Source organism: Odontesthes bonariensis, chromosome 13 (genome assembly GCF_027942865.1).
Source record: "Odontesthes bonariensis isolate fOdoBon6 chromosome 13, fOdoBon6.hap1, whole genome shotgun sequence".
NCBI lineage: Eukaryota > Metazoa > Chordata > Actinopteri > Atheriniformes > Atherinopsidae > Odontesthes > Odontesthes bonariensis.
Genome location: NC_134518.1, coordinates 10,143,829 through 10,163,418, shown reverse-complemented (window position 1 = coordinate 10,163,418; position 19,590 = coordinate 10,143,829). Strand labels below are relative to the sequence as shown.

Here is a 19,590-nt window from a genome sequence, read left to right as displayed (position 1 = left end):
GTGAAATAAAATATATAATAGATATAGCGGTTTCTTATGTGTTATCAGATAGTACTTCTATGTAATATTAAAAAAGAAAAACATTTTGTATCTTATCTCCGACCTACACAGAAGCTGTGTTTGTGTAGGTGTGTGTTTGTGTTCGCCTGGGGCAGCACTGCGGGGAAGGTGTAATGCTCCCTCGCAGTGGTAAGTGACTGTTTTTGTAAAAAGGTGTTTCACATTGGAACCTACACACATCAGGTTAACGGGGTGCGTCCACACGGCCTAACCTGCCTGTGTTGTCCCTCATGAATCTGAGCGCACTCATCTCTGACGAGTTACCTGCTCGGAAAAAGACTGCACAAACTAACCAACTCTTTACCTGCTTCAACAATTAAAGAGTAGCATTTCAGAGCAAAATAAGAGTGAATCGATACCTCGTCCACCTGAGAGTTCAACTTTAATATGGATTATTTAATATTGTTAATATGAAATTTTCCCGATAGTATTTCAGATATATCGTAAATAATGGTCCACCACACATTACAGGATAGTCTTGTCCTGCTACACAGAGAAAATCCTTGAGCTATGCTCAACCAACTACTAAATTATGTGATTTTTCCATATTAATATTTTGGAATGATAGAAAACTAAAGCAGAAGATAATTGGAAAGATGTGGTCAACACAAGTTATCTACTCTTCAGCAAGAACTGGAGTTCTGACTGTCGCCTGTCAGAATTTATTAACAGTGGCTAGCTAATGTTAGCCTTAAGGCCCAGAGTTGGTTAGCAACTGCCCTGCACAGCTACTCCGAAATGGCGAGTGTCACTACTCGATGTGAGTCGCTGCCCGATACGAGATTAACACATACGCCACGGCGAACTGACCCAACCTTTCCTTTTATAAATGTACAAAACCAAGGCTGTGTATGAATTATACACTCTTTTCCCATATGGTGACTCAGCCATTTTCTAGTGCCGTTTAAAATCTTAACAGAAACTTTTAATTCACTATGTAATGCACTGCAAATTTGTCACGTGCTACAAGAAAACTGGTGTAAAAACAAACATCAGTTGAAACAGGCCTTAATGCTTTGCAGCCTGGAGCCAGGATCTCTCAGAGTGTGCTACCGCTACACAGGGGGGCTAACGTTAGCATCCTGTTTTTGTGATTTTCTTACCCATTGATACTTTCTCAGATTTCTAATCCAGGAAGAAGTTAGTCTCTTTAAGACACAGGACTTAAGACATTATTTGTAACGCATGTACAGGAACAATGTTTGAAATTTAAGTTGCTGAGTTTACACAGTAAACATTTTGGCGGTAACTTGCATAGCTCAATTTGAAAACATTTGTGCTATGGCTCTAAAAACAGTTTTAGCTGTCATGTTTTGACATATCTAATTGCATTTTTTGGATCTTATTCATGTCATTAGTTAATTGAAGATTGTTATGAACAGCAGCAGGCAATGCTTGTTTACATGGATTCAGTATGATAACAAAAAAATATGGATGGCCTAACATTTGCATGATAAAGTTTATGTCAGTTCAAGATAAATTTTGCTGTTGTTCCCCTTCAATTAGGTGTCTACATATCCTGCCAGCATTTGTATATGCAACAGGCTACGTAACTGAATATTCAAAACATAACTATCAGCTGCTTTTAAGCAGTCCACAATACATCAGAAGCTGATTACTACCTACCCCAAGTGTGTCCTCTATATAGTGAACCCTATACAGTGAGGGAGACAGGCCTAGATGCTTATTTGACTACCAATATACATTTCTCATACATTTGATCTCCAAAATCAACTGTAACGGGGATCATTCTTTTCAGATTTTTACAAATTTTTGCCAGACATAAAAACGAGATGTTGGACTCAATGCTGGTTACTACAGCTTCCTACGGACTTGAGCCACAGCTGAGCTGCCAGTCTGGATACTCTTATCTGTTAACATAGAAGCCAAACTGAAAACCCTCATTTTCCACACACGCAACACTCCCAGGATGAGAAATTTATATAAGAATAGAAGTCCAGTTGCCTTTTATTCAAACATGTGAGATCAACTCTGATCACTTTGAAAAGACAGTAGAGTTGCTATTAGGAGGAAATAGTGTTTATGGCTTCTCCTTACTGGTCCCAATTCCTCCACTTGGCCACATGACTTGACCATAATGCTTTGTTTTGCAGGGTTGTTGGGTTTTTTGGGAATTAAACAGAAGTGGTGATTTAGTCAAATGGCCTCCAAAGCCCTGTAATAAGGGCTAAATGACCACTGCTCCTCGATTTTCTACAGAAACAGAGAACCTTATCGCTGCAAAATAGAGGAGAAGAGCCAAGGGAAGGAATTGGTCCTAACTAAACATAGTTTCTTCCTTAATGCTGTAAAAAAGATTCCATTAAGCTCCTGTTACTTAATGCGGCACGAGTCAAGCTGAACCGACAGCCTGCATCAGCAGCCCGTTTTCATGTTTGAACATGAACAGAAGCACATTCATCTTTGATGATTATTTTTTTACTGTATTGATCTTCTCATGTCCGAACAGTTAATGCGTCATTTGCTCGTCCCAGTTGTGAAAACGTCAGGACCTGGAAATCAAAGAGTTCTCCAGTGTTACTTCAACCGATGCTCTTCCCATTAAAATAATTAGTACAAAAAGTCAATTCCGTCTCACTGCAGGCAATTTTCCTCTCCAGCGTGATCAAAGATGCACATAGGACGTCACGGACACAACGGAAGCAGACTGACACCCCGACTCAAAAAAATTACAGAACAATAATTTGATTATGATATGGTCTATTATCCAATAGAGTAAGTGTTTTTATGAATTTGTGTGTGGCAGCAGGCTAACAATTGGTGTGTGGATGAGTCTTTCAAAGCAAGGATTAAAAAAGAGAATGTGTGTCTGTATGGATGGTGCGAGAAGTGTGGGTGAGTGTGTTGCTTTCCATGGGGGATATAGCCAGTGGATCGCTCGCAGCATCTCTAGCCCCACTGTCCCTGCAGTACGTGTGTGCGGTGCTCAGTAGATTGGGCTCATTAGCGGTAGCAGAGTACTGTAACACATGGCCTGGGGCACACACAGACACACAGCGCACTCGCTTTCCCTCTATACCCACCTCACCAAACACACACACACACACAGTCACACTCCAGACATGCATACTAATGCCTTCAGATTGTAAACACAGCAAGCCTCATTTATAAAAGATTCAGGCTTTACAAAACATTCCAAGGAAGAGATGAACTGATGAAAAATTGATGTCGGTGCCGAAATCAGCTGTTTGCAAAAATTATCTCCAGTGTTGTTACAAATGCGTCTTTACTAACAAGTAAGTAGGTGGCATGTGGTCCCCACACAGCAGCTCACACAGCACTAGATGGTTAATAGAAAATGTTTAAATTAATGGAAATGGGTTGGACCACCCCCAGGGAAGTTGTTAATGATGACAGTGTTTCATCCACTGCCTCCTGCTGCTTACATTTACATCTAGTCCAGATTTAATATTTGAGACAGCAAGGGAGGCTTATACCTTAACCCCCATGCAAAAATAACAAAAACAAACAAAAAAAAGAAATCGCTTTCTTAGACAGTTGTTTTGTGTAAGGTCATATTAAAATTTACTGTATTGTAACGTATAGCTTTCCAACCCAAATCGTTTTTTTTTTTTTTAATCTCTAACCCAAACCACTTACATTTAACTCCTAACTGTAAACATTTGTCACAACACAGAAGTACAGCAAATGTAGAAAAGCTAAAAAGGACCAACGATAAGATTGCACCCTTTAACTCCACCCACCAACCACTAACACGTGCTTTTGTCCCAAGCAGCCTGGAGATACTTTAGCTTCCAGCATTTTATGGCTTATGAAACTATGGTATTTGGACATTTTCATGTGAGACCGGGCTATTTAACCATGCATCTACGAAGGATTTTATCTGCCTTCTGAACCGTAATCCCTACATCCTGCTGAAAATGTTGTCATGCACAACGAATAGTGAATGCAGCTGACGTCTCCAACCTAAAAGTAAGTGTTACACAGCTGAGTGTGTGAGCACAGGCTGGCGCCTGATTATCAAGTGGTCACCTGTCATAACAGATGTTTCAGTAAATTAGAGCCGCTACACCTCTGAGGGCTTAATAGCAACTGTGTTTGCAATAACCTTCAAACATCAGAAATCCTAAAAATGAACAATCCTCCCTGAAGAGCTACAGAAGCCTCCAGTAACTTTCGTTCATCCATTTCTTAGATTTGACTCGATTTTCAGTAAAACGCGCGCTCCCACTGGCTCTGGCTCTCTGACATTCAACAATCACCCAGACGTCTTTGACCTTAACCGTGCTTTCAGAAACAGCCGCATGAGAAAAGACCAGAGAATCATCCAGCACTGGCCAAAGCTTCCTCGACTGTACGTTTCAGGGCAAAAAACATTTATTTATAGCTTGTTATGTGGCTGTTATTGAAAGTCACATACTGCGTTGACTTAATGCAGTATCATGTCAAGGGATGCTGCTCTGGCTACTCATTCTAATGTGGACTTCACAAACATTTCTCTCTGCCAAACAACAAATAACACGACACATTGAAGAAGCACAATAAACCTCTGCAGATATGCAGTCAACATAAATAAATTGGAGTGTTCCAGGACAGAGTGTGGGTATTTGTCTTACCTTAAGGCTGAGCCTCTGGCTTTGCTCTTGTCGGACACCTGTCAGACACAAACAAACATCAAAAGATAGATTCAGGTATCCAGTTCCAAGCAGGAGGACAACATTGTCATTCCTTGTTTTCTGTCTGACATGGATTCCATTATCAACAGTGAGGATGAGTGTGATCCTTCAGTGGCTTGTTTCAAAACAGTTGTATTGATAGTGATTGACTTATTCATTAGATTAGATTCATTCAGATTAGATTACAGCTGGCTCTGTTTAAATAAAGAATCAACTAGATTAACACAGCACTGTCAGCGTTTATAATCTACAAAACAGCTTTTAATATTATAATTATTTTATTTTATCTTCTCTTTTCTTTGATCTCTTTTAAGGGGGGTTGTGTGCAGTAATTGTGAGTAGTCTGGGAAAAAAAAGAAGGAAAAAAAGAAAAGAAATCCAACAAGCTTTTTGCAATTCACACATGCACAGAGGGTGGCTCGGCCCAGCATCACTGTGTGCTTCCACACATTAAGCCACTGTCACAGAATCAGCTGAGTGACGACAGCACGTTGGTTAGAGTAACAAGTTCAGCAGTGGCAGTTTGCACGTACAGACACGACTCGTTTTGCCTCTCAGATGTGAACTTGGATGAACTTGGACCCTTTCAAGGCGCACCAGCGTCTGGAAAAGCCTACCTGATCCATCTGCAGAAGACGGCAGTCAAACTTCTCTCAACTATCAGACTTTTTTGTAGCTGAAATATGTCTTTGTTGCCATGCCTCACTGACTGCACAGTGGCTGCTGCTGCTGAATGTTCCTTGGGGGAGTCAGTCAGGAGTTGTGTCAGATTTGTTGGATCACCTCTCGATACTTCTTTAACAAAGATTTAAACGACGGTAAGTGTTTGTGCTTGTCCAGGCTTTTCACTCATTCTTACTGTCGGTATTTTGGGATTAAACGGGCGAAATTGGGAGTCACACTTACCCGTTGGAGGATGCAATGATGCACAGCAACGTGTGCAGAATTTGGCTGAGAATACACAAAGTAAACAACTGTGTGATGCAAAAGTGACTTGGCTTTAAAACCTGTCTCTTAAATTTGCCCAGTTAGACATTTTTAGATTGTAAAAATGTACTCTTCTGGTGGCCCTGTTCTCAGTCAGAGTTTTTTTTTTCCGGTTCTTTGAACTGAGAGCACTCTGGCCACTGTCTACTACGGTTGTCAAAAACAAGCAATAGTCAGATACTAATCAATGCTAAAATTTAGTACTGAATTAGATATTAACTTGCAATGGCATCTGTACCAATTATGCTGCTTCTGCTGACAGACAACTTCTTCTACAGCTCCGCTGCAGACAGACACACAGCACAGAGCTGCTGTCACATTTCATGAACATTTCTGGAGACAGTGCCACAGCATTTCAGAGCGGCACACCCGGGCAACTTCAAAAAATGACCCAAGATTTTGTTTCTTTCTTTCTTTTTTTTGGAATTATCGTCATATTTCTTATGAAACACCAGGAGGGAGGGAGAATCTAGGTGTTAGGGTGTGTGGGTATCTTGTGTGAGTGAGAGACCACGAAAAATGATAGCAGCCTGTCTCACAGTCATAACAACGCAGGTGGGAACAATTGAAACTGCGCAGCGCCTCATCTACCCGTGTTGGTCCAGCTTGTAGTCCTCTCGCTTCGCTCAACACTTTGAGCAATCGGCTCATTTTTCAGAGAGATGAGTATTCAGAGCTTCCTGTGACGTGACAGTCCCGAGTTCATAATGACAACACGATGTGGAAACAACGGGCAGAGATCTCCCCCCCGACATGAAATGGTCACGCAGTTCATAACGTAAAGATGTGGCCCAACATTTGCAGGGATAAGTAGTTTGCTGACTCGACATTAAACTTTAAACATAAGACCCTTGTGAAGGCAACAAAAGCATGATGCATAAACCACACTGGTGCCCTGCGGGAGGTCTGCCAGCAGCCTGTTAACAAACCCTCATGAAGACTCTTGGTGTAAACGAAACGCTGCTATTTACTATGTTTAATTATAATCACCACAAAAAGTGCGCTCAGCTCATTTGAAGTGTCTGTGATGTGCGAGCCAAATAATTCGACTCAACATAAACACAACAGCACAAATGAATGTTTATTTCATCTGGAAAACAACATTGATTCGCGCTTTGGTAATGAACAGACAGTTCTAAAGATGCGACCTTTTGTTTTAAAGGATGAGATTGATACCAAGGACACTTTTTGAAAATCTTTTGGAGCTCCCGTGTTTCAAAAACAAACAGTACAACTGCACGCTTTTTCTCCTTAACTACTACTTTACTCTGTGACCTTTTCCCTTTAAAATGAAACAGGGGTTTGGTCGTTCCTGTAACTTGTCTGTTCATGAACAATTACTGAAGCCAGGGTGATGCACTCAAGAGGAAAAAAGTGTTGCATTATTTAAACTTTGCATCAGAGTTTATCGACGGAGTGCTGCTCTCTGAACTGCTTCTTCTAATTTCAGTGGAAAAAGTTATCCTAGAGCTTTTTAATAAAAACATTAAGCGCCCCTTAATTGGTCATCTTTCCTCTATGGTATTATAGATTATAGATGGTATTATATACTCAAGTATACCTTGGTATTGGTATCAATGGAGACAACCCTACTGTGTACTGCAGGTGAGACACTGACAGCTCAAAAGTACCTCACACGAGACCAATGTTAATGTTTAATGTTTGCAGCAAGGCAGCAGGAAAATGCAGGTGATACTCTCTCTGATATACTGGCAATACATACACGTAAAAATCTATTTTTTTTATTTTTCAGATGTACACACAACATACCCCACACACACTTCAATCCTTGTATTGTGTCATGTGTTTCGGATTGTGTACATTTTGAAAAAGCCACGTTGTGATAAGCGATGAAATTAAGACAGAAGGGAATGGTCATTTGGAGAATTAAGTCATGACATCAAAAAACTTGTTTAGAGAGACATGTCCCACTTTTTTCAAGGAAGAAACGTATCTGTATGTAGAAAATATATATATATTTGCTCTTTTGGTTCACTACAAACTGTCTGAATGACAATATTTCTTCTTTAAAGACTTCCTTCTGCCTCCTCATTCCTCTGACCCTCTCTTCTCTGTTCTCAGTCAGTCCTCTTCCTCCCTCCTTTCTTCAATCAAAAACTTCTTTTGTCCCCCCTTCCCTTGTTTCCACTCCTTCCTCTCCGGTTTTCACCCCAGCCCCGGTTCATACCTTTATTCCTATTCAACATTTCCACTTTTGAGCAAAAGAAAAGGGTGATTGCATTTGGAAGTGAGCCCCCCCTCCCCATATCTATTTCCCTCCCTCTGTTACCTCCCAGTCAATTTTGCACATGGCTACATCAATTACAAAAGCAAAACAAAAATAGCAAACTCAATTTCCACAAATATCAGCCTGTAATTTCTCTCCAAGCGCTGTAACCCAGCAATTAAAATGAATTACTCAAACAACAGCAGGACATTTTCTCTTTCCTGGCTTGTTGTTTCTCCCCCTCCCTAAAAATAAGGTGATTAACTGAGCCAGTGAAGTTTCTGATAGATCGATGCAGAGCTGCAGGCTAGAACAACAAACCTCCTCAGATCTTTGGCTTTTGGAGACTTGCAGGGCTCACAGAGAGGATCTATGTGTGAATATATTTAGCCAGCCGGTGGCTTTACTTGGATTTAAGTAAAGAGCAACCCAGCCAGCATTTATTCACACAATCTCTGCTGTTAAAACAGGGCGGTAAGTGTTGTTCCTGACAAAGAGGACAAGCTTGTTCAGAAACAATTCAAACCTTGAAGCTTTCAGCGACGTATGCGATATTATTTCTAAAATCTCCATATCACTCTTTTTTTTTTTTTTTTTGCTGGTGCCAGACATCACAATGTTTCAAAGAACAGGCTTAAAAAAAAAAAGCCTAAAACATGCCCACACAGTCTTAAACAGAAATCAAATATTGAATTCTTTGCTTCCCTTTACGGTTTCATTTTACTTTGTGCGAGATACTTTACAAAGCATTTCTAATACCTGAACTCTGGGTTTAAAATTCTGTGTTTCTGATGCAACTCTTGCTCGGAGGTTGCATTGCTGAAACCACGGCAGCTGCTGAATCTTCGGAGAGACTCTCAGCTCCATATTTAAACATCTTTTGACTGGCTGCAAGTTGGATTTGACACAGTTAATCCACGGAAGTCTTCTATATTCCCAAAGACTTTCTGACTGTGTTCAGAACTATTATTAGCCTTTAAACTGTCCCATCACACATTCGATCATCCGCGCCTGCTTCCTGAGTTAGTTTGACACGTGTAATACCAGCCATTAACAGGAGGTAACAGACAAAATGAACAAATCATTTCTTTCCCACATGCCAACAAAGATCTGAGATTTCTCTATTTACTCACCTGCCTTTAAGCTCAGACAGTTGCTTTAACCTCTTCCATTTAGCCAGTAACCTTTTAAACTCACAGTTCCCTGACTTTCTGAACCTCACACACTCTTGGCTATAGTTTGTGGCAGCTGCCGAGTTTACTTTGACCCTGTGCATCTTATCTCATTCAAGCTTTATTTGTTGCCTCTGTGCTTAACTTTTTTTTTCCAGATGGGCACATTCTTCTGCTGAAAAGTCTACACAAACTGCTGTACTGTGAATAAGAGCATTTGTGTAGATCATACACAGCTCATATGACTGGACATAATATGAGCCCTGAGATGCAACACCTCTCATTAGCCAAAGAATAAACAAAAATGACGAGATAGATATACGACAACATAGCAGTTTCATCACAATACATGTTTATACAGACAGGAAATCTTAAAAATAAGCTGCAATGTTCAAAAATCCAAGTTGAGGCTTTTTTTCAATAAAATTGTCGCCTATGTTCTTGTCTTTTCTACATATATCCACTCATCATCTTTTCAGATTTCCTTTATTCATAAAACCTTTTGCACATTTAAACCAATAAAACTTCAATTTGAGGTGGGTCAATAACTCCCCTGCTTTATATGGTTGGAGGGAAGCTGAAACTGAGCCGGTTAAAGGCCGTCCTTGCTCGTTATATTATTGAGAAATATTGTCAGCAGAGGTGACACACTTAAAGGAAATTAGATTTTATTCAGGATTTAACTGTAATGTACTCCACCCCCTCATAAAACAACTTTTGAATTAAATAATCCATCTATAATAAACAGTTCCTTTTGTTTTTTCAACACACAGTAATGCGTCACGACCACCACAAGGTGGTGCTAAAGCACCGAGCTGTTTGAAACAACAGAAGAACGCTTGACTATCAAGAAGCTCCGGTCCCGTCCGGTACAACTCGTGAGGCGCAGTGAGCTTAAATGCTAATGGTGTAAAAATAAGAGAAATATCCAAATCCAAAGACCACAGCCGTCAAAACACCTCAGTCTGAAACTCTTCAAAAGCTATAAATAAAAATGAGGTCTAGACCAAACTCTGCCGATAAAGCTAGCATACGATAATTATGCTACGACTGTGCCATTTGAGAGTGACGCACCCAACACGTAATTTTCACTAATGCATGAAACATTTTCATCATGACACTGACAGCAAATTAAACTGTGTTATGAAAAGTGTGAAGGGCTGCGTGCTAATGCTACATGTACGACTTTTTATTTTTGCATCGTTGTCTTTTGGTGAATTACCACCAAAAACTGATGAGTGGAAGAGAATCTCACCAGAAGATCAACTATGTACTATGTGGCCTGTTTTTGAATGCCTTCATTAGCATATACAGTACAGACACTAAAAGCAGAGTCACGGTAAAATACAGAAAACATAGATGTTATTAACATAGATGTTTGCAACAGAAATGTGTGTCATTTATCTTGCAGCGGGCAAAAAAATGTGCAATGAGAGATGTGAATTTCTGTTTAAAATGCACACAGTGTGCCAGGAAACATTTGCCGTTCCTCATCTTTTCGTCTGTGAGCGTTGGCTACTGACTGATCACATTTTCTGTTCCCCTCACATTACGATGTAGGGAAATGATAAATGTTCAAAAAGAAAAAATGGCTAAACTGGTCAAAATCGCTGGAAGATATGCTAAAAGAAACAAAATGATTTACTGCAGAGCAGACACTTCGTAAGTGTCTGAGTTTGATTTATAAGGTAGCTTGTTTCTGTGACAAAAGCTCAAATTTACTTTGTCAGCTGAAAATCCATTCACCCGTTCCAGCCTCAGGATCATGGTGTTTGTGCATGCTGGTTGATGCCTGAAGACACTAGAGCTGCCGGTAATGATAATTATAACACTGTGGATAATCCAATAATGTCCGTTGAAAATGAGTGTAGAAAGCAAATTCAGTTAAGTTTGTGTTGATCAGTTGGACTTTTTATCATCAGCCGCTGTAATTTATCATGGTTAGGTGTGTGCAGCACTCACTGCCACACAGCTTCCTGAGGCAAACCCCTTAAAGCTTCACAGCCAAAACAGACTTCCTGTGAGGCATGTTCCTCAGGTGAATGTTACATGTCACGTAACGCTACACATACCTCTACATGTATGAGAACTCCCTGGAGAACCTGTCTGTAGTTTTGCTGCTCTGCATGACAGACTCGACCACATTCACCTTCAGCTGCAACCACGCTTTTATATAAAACCAGAACCTTTAAGCCTGACTTTGCTCTGACCGAGGTGATCTGTCATCACAAGCTTGCAGAGAAATACAGGGAGATAGAGACAAAGGACGGTCCTGCAGTGGTAATTGGGTTGCTGTTTTTCTGTCAGCTTCTAAAGTCATTAGGCACATATCTCTCTCTTTTTTCTACCACCGCTTTCCCCTCCACCTTTTCCCGCTCTGCTTCATCTCTCTCTCTTCTCTGCTCTTTCTTTCAATTCCCTCCTCTCCTCCGTCTCTTTTGCTCTTCGGCAAAAACATATTCATCATACTCCTCTGCTGCCCTCGCAGCGTAGTGCCACAGCATACTAATGACAGTGTGCATCTGTGTGTGTATCTGTGAGACGCTGACAGCGTGTGTTCACGTTTCTGTGTTTGCTGGCATAAATGCTTGCGACTATAGGTTTACATTGGCACACAGTATGTGTGTGTCGGTGTATATGGGTGCATGTGTGTAATACATGCAAGGCTGTGTGTTTGATTATGAACGTGTGAGGGTTTTGTGTTTTACTGGAGGCTATAAAAGCTTGATAACACACCATGCACTCATTTGCCATAAGCCTGTTAACAGCATGCACAGATAAATGCCACTGAATTCATCTCGGCCTCTCTTTGCCTCCATCTCCATCTCTCTCGGCCCTCTTGTTTTCTTTCCTTCTTTCTTCCTCTTTATCTTTGCTTCCTGTCTGTGTTGTTATCAATCTGTCTCCTCTGTTTTTTGGCTTTCTCTCTCCGTCTCTGTCGCACTAACTTAAACTTACTCGCTTTTTTTCTGCCTTTCACACTTCACTCTCCGTTTATTTAAATCAGTCCCTGTGTCGGTCTTGCTCAGAAACCCACGACAGGATAAAAATACACAGAGCGAGACGTGTGGTGAAGATTTTAAAGAAGAGTTGAACAGATTGGAATATATACTTTGTGTTTTTTGCAAAAGACGGATTGAAGTAGAAAATACTCTCTCCTGTCCTATGGCGTACAGTATGCCAATAAGTTTTATGTTCTCCTATCCAATATCTCAATTTCTCTTGATCTGAAATCATATCTCTGTTAACTCACCTTGAATACAAGGATGTCAGCAAGGGCATTTACCAGACGCTGTCATCACAAGGCACACACACCCATAGCTTTTACACAACACATTACAGAGCAGAAGTCTTAAGCCACACCTTTTTTTCTGAGAAAACTGGAAAAGGTTACGTCGTAATTTACTGAAATGTGTGCAAATAAATGGAAATACAATAAGTAATGCAGAGTTTGAACGATTCTAACAAGCTTGGGTGTCCATATTTGCTCGGAGCACCTTTATTCTCCAACACAGCCTGAACCCTCTTAGACGAGCTTTCTGTCATTTCTTTAAGGAGTCTTCAGGAATAGTTCTCCAGGCTTCTTGAAGGACATCCCAAAGCTCTTCTTTGGATGTCGGCTGCCTTTTGTTCCGTTTTTATCAAGATGATCCCACACTGCTTCAGTAATGTTGAGGTCCGGGCTCTGGGGAGGATTCATCCCTCCATAAGAACTGTTGCCACTGATTTTCAGCCCACTTCTTGTGTCATTTGGCACAGCTCAGCTTTTTCTCCCTGCTTCCCTTCCTTAAGAACGGCTTCTTGACAGCCACCCTTCCATGGAGACCATTTCTGATGAGGCTTGGGCCAACAGTGGATGGATCAACTGAAGGTCCTTTTTTTTTTTTTACTTCACTTTTAGATACTGTTCATCTACTGTAGAAAGGTTTTTAAGCCTCACTTTTTTTTTTTTGTCCTCCACTTGTCGAGTTTCCTCAAATCTTTTAAGAACACACTGCACATCATGCTGAGATATGCCAAGTTTCCAGCTAATAGCTCTTCAGGAATCACCATGTTGGTGAAAAAAAATACTATTTTATGTCTGTCAAACTGTTTTGACATTATTCACAGATACAACTAAAGAAATGGGAACAAATGTTGTGTCTTTGTGACACAAAGTGACAAAAGATCTTATTTTTAATTGGTTCTTCGGTAAGTTTTCCATTATGTGTTGACACAAGACTGACTCATACCTTGATTTAGGTTCTTTTTTTTATGCTTGACTGATTCATAGGTCAGAGTTAAGTAGGTTAACAAAAAAACACTCCTATGAAAATGGTCAGGTACAAGGACTGGACTGAAACTGAGTGAAAAAGCTGCCAATGGTCAAAGGAAAACTCTGAAAAACTGAAAAACGTTCAGAGAGCCTGGAGAACTATTGCTCAAGATACCTTTAAAAGTCTGGCTGCTTGGAAGAAAATATAAAGAAATGAGTCATTTTAACGAGGATCCGCTTAACAATGTGTCAAACACACATAGCAGTCTAAGGAATAAAATTCATGGATAAGATGTTTGCAAATCGTAAAAACTACATTCAGGAGACTAGTTAAAACTAAAATTGAAGGTGTCTTAGAGACGTGTCAGCAGCAACATGCTGGCAGAACAGCCCTTGGTTATATAAGTGTAAGGTTCAGTCTCTACTAAAGGGTTGATCACCATTATTGGAAAATAACATCCCATGTTTGATGGTGAATCATTTATTGATAAACAAATACATCTAAAATCATATCTCAGGGTGGAGGACTCCAATAAGTGTCTTGATCTTTTTAGAGAGAGCGTAAAGCAGTTAATTGCATTGTTGTACGATTATTCACAAGTGAGGTTTGGTGAAAACCAAACACAGCATATCAGCATATGGTGGAGGGCTTATGATTTGGGCACAGCCACAGGATCTGGACACCTTGCAGTTATTGAGTCCACCACAAACTCCTCTGTATACCAAAGTATTCTATAGACAAATGTGAGGCCATCTGTCTGACAGCTAAAGCTTGGCTGAAACTGGGTCATCAACAGGACAATGATCCCAAACACAGCAGCAAACCAACAACAGAATGTCTGGAATATAAAAGAATCAGAATGTTGTAATGACCCAGTTAAAGTCCAGGCCTTAGCCTGATTGAAATGCTATAGTGGGACCTTAAAGGGGAACTCCGGGGCATTTGAAGCGCAATCCCATTGCTAGAGGTTGTCAAATACTGACAGTAGGACACAGACTGGTGCAAATCGGCGCTCCCTGTGCGGCGATTGCGCTGTTTGCGCAGCCTGTCATGCTAACCAAATACGTGGTGGCCAAGGGGCAAATAATAAACCTTCCACGTAAAACAACAACTTGCACACTGCAGAAACGTCACACCACTTTATAAACCATCTGACAATAAAGTCACTGTTACGCCCAGGGACTCGTTTTTAGTTTTCATGTTTTAGGTTATGTTTTTGTTTTCAGTGACATGCTGTTTATAAAGTTGTTTTGTAACGTCCCAATGCCAGTAATGTGAGAACCATGCATATGGTTTTGATGGTAAGGCTTGTGACTGTCAAGTTTTTGTGTGAGGAGGGAGGACACGGATGCGGACTTTCAAAAACAAGGTAGATTTATTAACCAAAAAACAAAGTATCAACGAAGGGGCGGCTGAGCCGGAGAAAAACGTAGCTATAAACAAAACAAACAAACAGACATGGCATGGAATAAATAAATACTTAGCTTCGTGAAATCAAGGAACATGGAGTGAGCCGGAATCGTGCACGGATGGCAAAGGTGACGATCAACAAAGATCCGGCAAACTGACAGGGGAGGCAGGAAACTAAATAGGGACAGTGATCAGTGACAAGGTGCAGCTGGTGGGGAATAACGCAGGTGAATTGAGTGAACCTAATGAACAGAGTGCAGGGAAAGTAAGGCAAAACTAAACATGGACTGAAAACAAAAGCATAACCTAAAACATGAAAACTAAAAACGAGTCCCTGGGCGTGACAGTGACTTTATTGTCGTATGGTTTATAAAGTGGTGTGACGTTTCTGCAGTGTGCAAGTTGTTGTTTTACGTGGAAGGTTTATTATTTGCCCCATGGCCACCACGTATTTGGCTAGCATGACAGGCTGCGCAAACAGCGCAATCGCCGCACAGGGAGCGCCGATTTGCACCAGTCTGTGTCCTACTGTCAGTATTTGACAACCTCTAGCAATGGGATTGCGCTTCAAATGCCCCGGAGTTCCCCTTTAAGAGAGCTGTGTATAAATTAATGCCTTCAAAACTAAATGAGCTAAAAACACATTGTAAAGAAAAGTGGGCCAAAATTCCTCCACAACAATTGGAGAGGCTGATAACATAATACAGAAAAACATTACTTCAAGTTGCTAATGAATCCTGAGGCGTCATCCTGGAGGACACCACCCCCATCATGGTAGCAATGTTTCATCATAGGATAAAGGTGACCACCCAGAACAACTTCGTATTGATTGTTATAGTGACCCTTCCCTTTAAAGGGGGAACAAGTGGTTCCAACCATGCCAATAATAACCCTCTGTGTACTACCCGCTCAGAACTGAACGCCAACATTAGCAACTAGCTGTTAGAGAGGATGGAGCAGTTCCTCATATAAACGTTTTGGGTGATAATATGAACCTTTGCATTATTCCTGCTTGCTTCCAACCTGCCGATTATCCGATGCTTGACGATAGATATTTAAAAAATAAAAATGTTGAGCTAATTTTGAATTTCCCCCACTGGGGGAATTTTGAATTTCCCCCACTGGGGGAAATTCAAAATTCTTCTTCTTTCTATTCTAATATGTTCAGATTCTTACACAACTCACCAAAGAGTTTACACTGTTTCATTTCAACAAATGAAATTGAATTTAATGGAAGTGTTTCACGGTAATAACACAGGACTTCAAAAGGACTTCAGGCTAAAAAAAGCTGCAAAACCATTTGAAACACAATGGTGGTAGCATCATAATTTGGGCCTATTTTCTTGCTTCTGGACCCATACATCTTGTAGCCATTAATAGGACAATAACTTTGAACTATACAAGCAAATTCAAAAGAAAATATACCTCACAATAAGTTGGTCGTACAGAAACAAGCCCAAGTGCAGAAGTTGTTCTACAAAGAACGTTGAAAGATGAATAAAGTTAACGATTTGAGATGGCCGAGTAAAGGTCCCAAACTTAATCCAAAAGAAATACTGAAGGCCTAAAATGAGCGCTTAATGTGAGCAAACATGCCAGCATCCCAGGGCTGAAAGAGCTGAGTGCAGAGGAGTGAGCTAAAATTCTTCCAAGCATATGTGCAGGACTGATCAACAGTTACTGGAAACGTTTAGTTGCAGTTATTGTTGTTGTGAGCAAATTCTAAATGGAACAAACTTCCAAGCACCACAGCACAGTTGCAAGAATTAAAGTGGGCTTACAATACCATTAGCTTAGCAAGAAACAGATAAAAAAGACTCATAGAAAACTTTTAACAAAACAACATATTTGGATGTCAAAGGGAGAACTACAAGATGCATATTGAAATTCTATATAATCAAACTAAAACGCAAATCAGGGCAGAAACAAAGGACTTAACATTCCACAGTGTCCTGGAGGATGGTAAAGTTATGATGACACAGAGGGAAACAAAGCAAGAGATCAAATGAAATCATATTCTTTTTCATGTATAAAGAGAAGAAATGAACTGTGAATATTCAACCTAATCAAGTCTTTTCACCCAAAGAAAAATCATGTCATACTTTTCTGAATGCACCCGGAATCTCTGTAATTTACAAATCTACTTGCAGCTCAATTGCAATAACTAAAACCACTACAAATGACCTGCTATCATTCATAATCACCATGTCTACCATCGTGCTGATTATACAATCAAAAGACCAGTTAAAAGGGGATGAGAGGAATGGGCATCTTTTCATTAACAGAAGATATCTCACAAGCTCTTTGATGAGCATTGATATCCGTCTGCACAGTGGGGAGGGGACAGAAGCATGGCCCCCACTGACTGCTTTGAACTCATCTCTGGCATCATTAGTGAATGATGACAGTGATTAGAGGAGAGAAGGCCATCGTGCCAATTTTCATACAGAAAAACAAGGCAAGAAGTGCAGGACAATTGCACGGTTCAAATGGAAAGTGCCCCAGAGTGACAAATTCCACCTCTTTAGTCAGTGGACAGTGAATAACCGCGCTGGCACCAAAGCCTCTTTGTATAAAACACATCACGATCCACTGCTGCTCCATGGTTAGAAAGAAATTAATAATGAAACAAGCACGGCATTATGAAATTTGATATTTTCAAGCTGTACGATTATTCGAGTTCTTTTAAGTGACAAAATCTTCTGCACAGAGCTTCTTACATTATATCAAAAGGTCTTTAATGATACATTTGAAAAGCTATGATGACTAATTAGATTAGCATTTCATTTAAGGTTACAGGAAGATTACTGCATTTTCAAAATCAGCCTCTATATATACATGAAAATGCACCTGCCAATCTTTAATTAGCACGCAGAGATCTGCGAGTTGGATTTTAGTTGAAGGTTAACCATCAAATCAGTTTGATGTTTAATGTAAAATGAGAATCACCATCTTTGGTCATCCGATTTTTGGCCAGATTGTCTATTATCTACCATCAACCTTACAGTCCCAAAATAGCACCGATGTGTGCTAGATTAACACTAGCTAACAGTTGTGTCTGTGATTTGCTTTTAGAAGAATGTGAAAAACATTTTTTTTTTTTTGCTTGTTTCGAGATGAGAGGAAACGGAAACAACTTTGCAAAATTTGTCAGACCTGATTAAAATTAAAATGACTGATTCGCCAGCTGCTTCCAGTCTAAACCGGTAAACAATACTCACATGACTGCGATTTAATAACCTGTTATTTCACAGTAAAAGTCATTTCTAAAGAAGAGCTCACCCCATTTTCCTCTTGTGCATGTCCACCGCAGTTGTTGTTGTTTTTTTTTTTTTTTTCCAGTCCCTGAAGTTTGCTTCCAGTAAGAAGAACTACTTATTCTATTGAATGACAACCACTAGCGATGAAGCCTACTTCGTCGTCCTCTGATGATGTCACGGAGCCAAGTCTATTCACTTCAGACCAGTTAATAGAAATGCGATTCTTTTTTTAAGCTTTTCAAAGAATGGCATCAACACTTTGTTAGTGAATGGAAACCTGGCCACTGACTCGTGACACTGTTTGGGGGGGAGTTTTTTCCCCAAAGAAATCTTACCACTTGTTCGAAAAAAACATGTAAACAATCCACATTCAAAGTAAATGAAATCAAAATCATTTCAAATTGTGTACTTTTAAGCACGCTGACATCCAATTTTTGGTCTTGATAACTGATTCAGTTAGTACATGAATAATTGAAGAGGGGGAAAGCAGGACAGAGGAATAATGTGCCAGAGTGAACAGACTGCAGAGGGAGCTCACCTGTTGTTCAGCCTCTTCCTCATCGCTGCTGATCTTCAGGTCATCCTCCAGCATCCTGCACACAGACAAAGGGACATGTTTTATTGCAGCCATGACCTCCCGCCTTCTCGTGTTAGTCAGTATATGGCAAGTTGTGATCTGCAGTCCCCTTTGAAGAGACTTTCTGGTGAACTGATTAATTACACAGCAAAAAGCAGTGCCGGTGGTTCATGTTGGGGAATGAGGAAGTGGAAATTCACGACTAAAAACCTACCAGATGTTCAGCTTTTAGAGCTCGGAAAGACAAGCCAGTTTGTTTTTTCACCTGGAAACTTTCTGTCTGACAACGGCTACAGCCAAGAATTCCTTGGAAACAAGAAGACATGCTCGGCTGAGATCAGACTATCATTTGTATTTTACGCCGATGTTTCAAAGTGTTTCTAATTGGAAATAAAGAAGCTGGCCATTACCCCATTTCTTCTATTTATTGTGTTTGATCTACTCTCTTCATGGTAGAGATCAAATTCCAACAACAGCTATGAAAATGATATACATGGCACTGTCGAAAATATATGAACTCCTTCACAGCATCACCTGCTCTTTACCTCACAAATTATTCAGTGTTTATATGCGTTGGCAAGTTGCTGTGTTTTATTGCTTTATATAAACCCTCCACCCAAACTACTATTATTTTAAGCTGGCACTGCTATTGTTATGACAGGAGAATCCCCCGAAGGGATTTTTACTGCCTCACGAACCACTTTTTGTCAGTGTGTGCGCCGCTAAAAAACATACTCCCCAGTGCCGTGGTGTTTTCGGATGGGGCCATACGAGTCCTGAATAACTGAAGCACAATGAGAAAAAGCTGTGCAGATAAGGAGTACAGTGCAGCACCGCCGATGGTAGATATGTTTGAATGAATGAATAATGGATTCATATTTTATTTCATAAGGAGGGACAGATGGAGAGAGGGAGATTGTGAGTGAGATGGAGATGATAATGATGGGGAAGTGAAGGGGGGAACGGAGAGAGGATGGGAAGCG

The 19,590-nt window shown here is 40.4% G+C and overlaps 1 protein-coding gene across 2 annotated transcripts in view; it reads right to left on the bottom strand.

Moving 5' to 3' along the window:
* Positions 1-19,590, bottom strand: part of aff2 (AF4/FMR2 family, member 2) — a 202,730-nt gene that overhangs the window by 55,759 nt on the left and 127,381 nt on the right. For both annotated transcript variants that reach the window (XM_075480879.1, XM_075480880.1), the window contains exons 9-10: positions 18,569-18,623; positions 4,659-4,696 (exon numbers count right to left, since the gene is read on the bottom strand). In XM_075480879.1, coding sequence (XP_075336994.1) covers positions 4,659-4,696; positions 18,569-18,623 — 93 coding nt within the window. The remainder of the gene's footprint in view (positions 1-4,658; positions 4,697-18,568; positions 18,624-19,590) is intronic.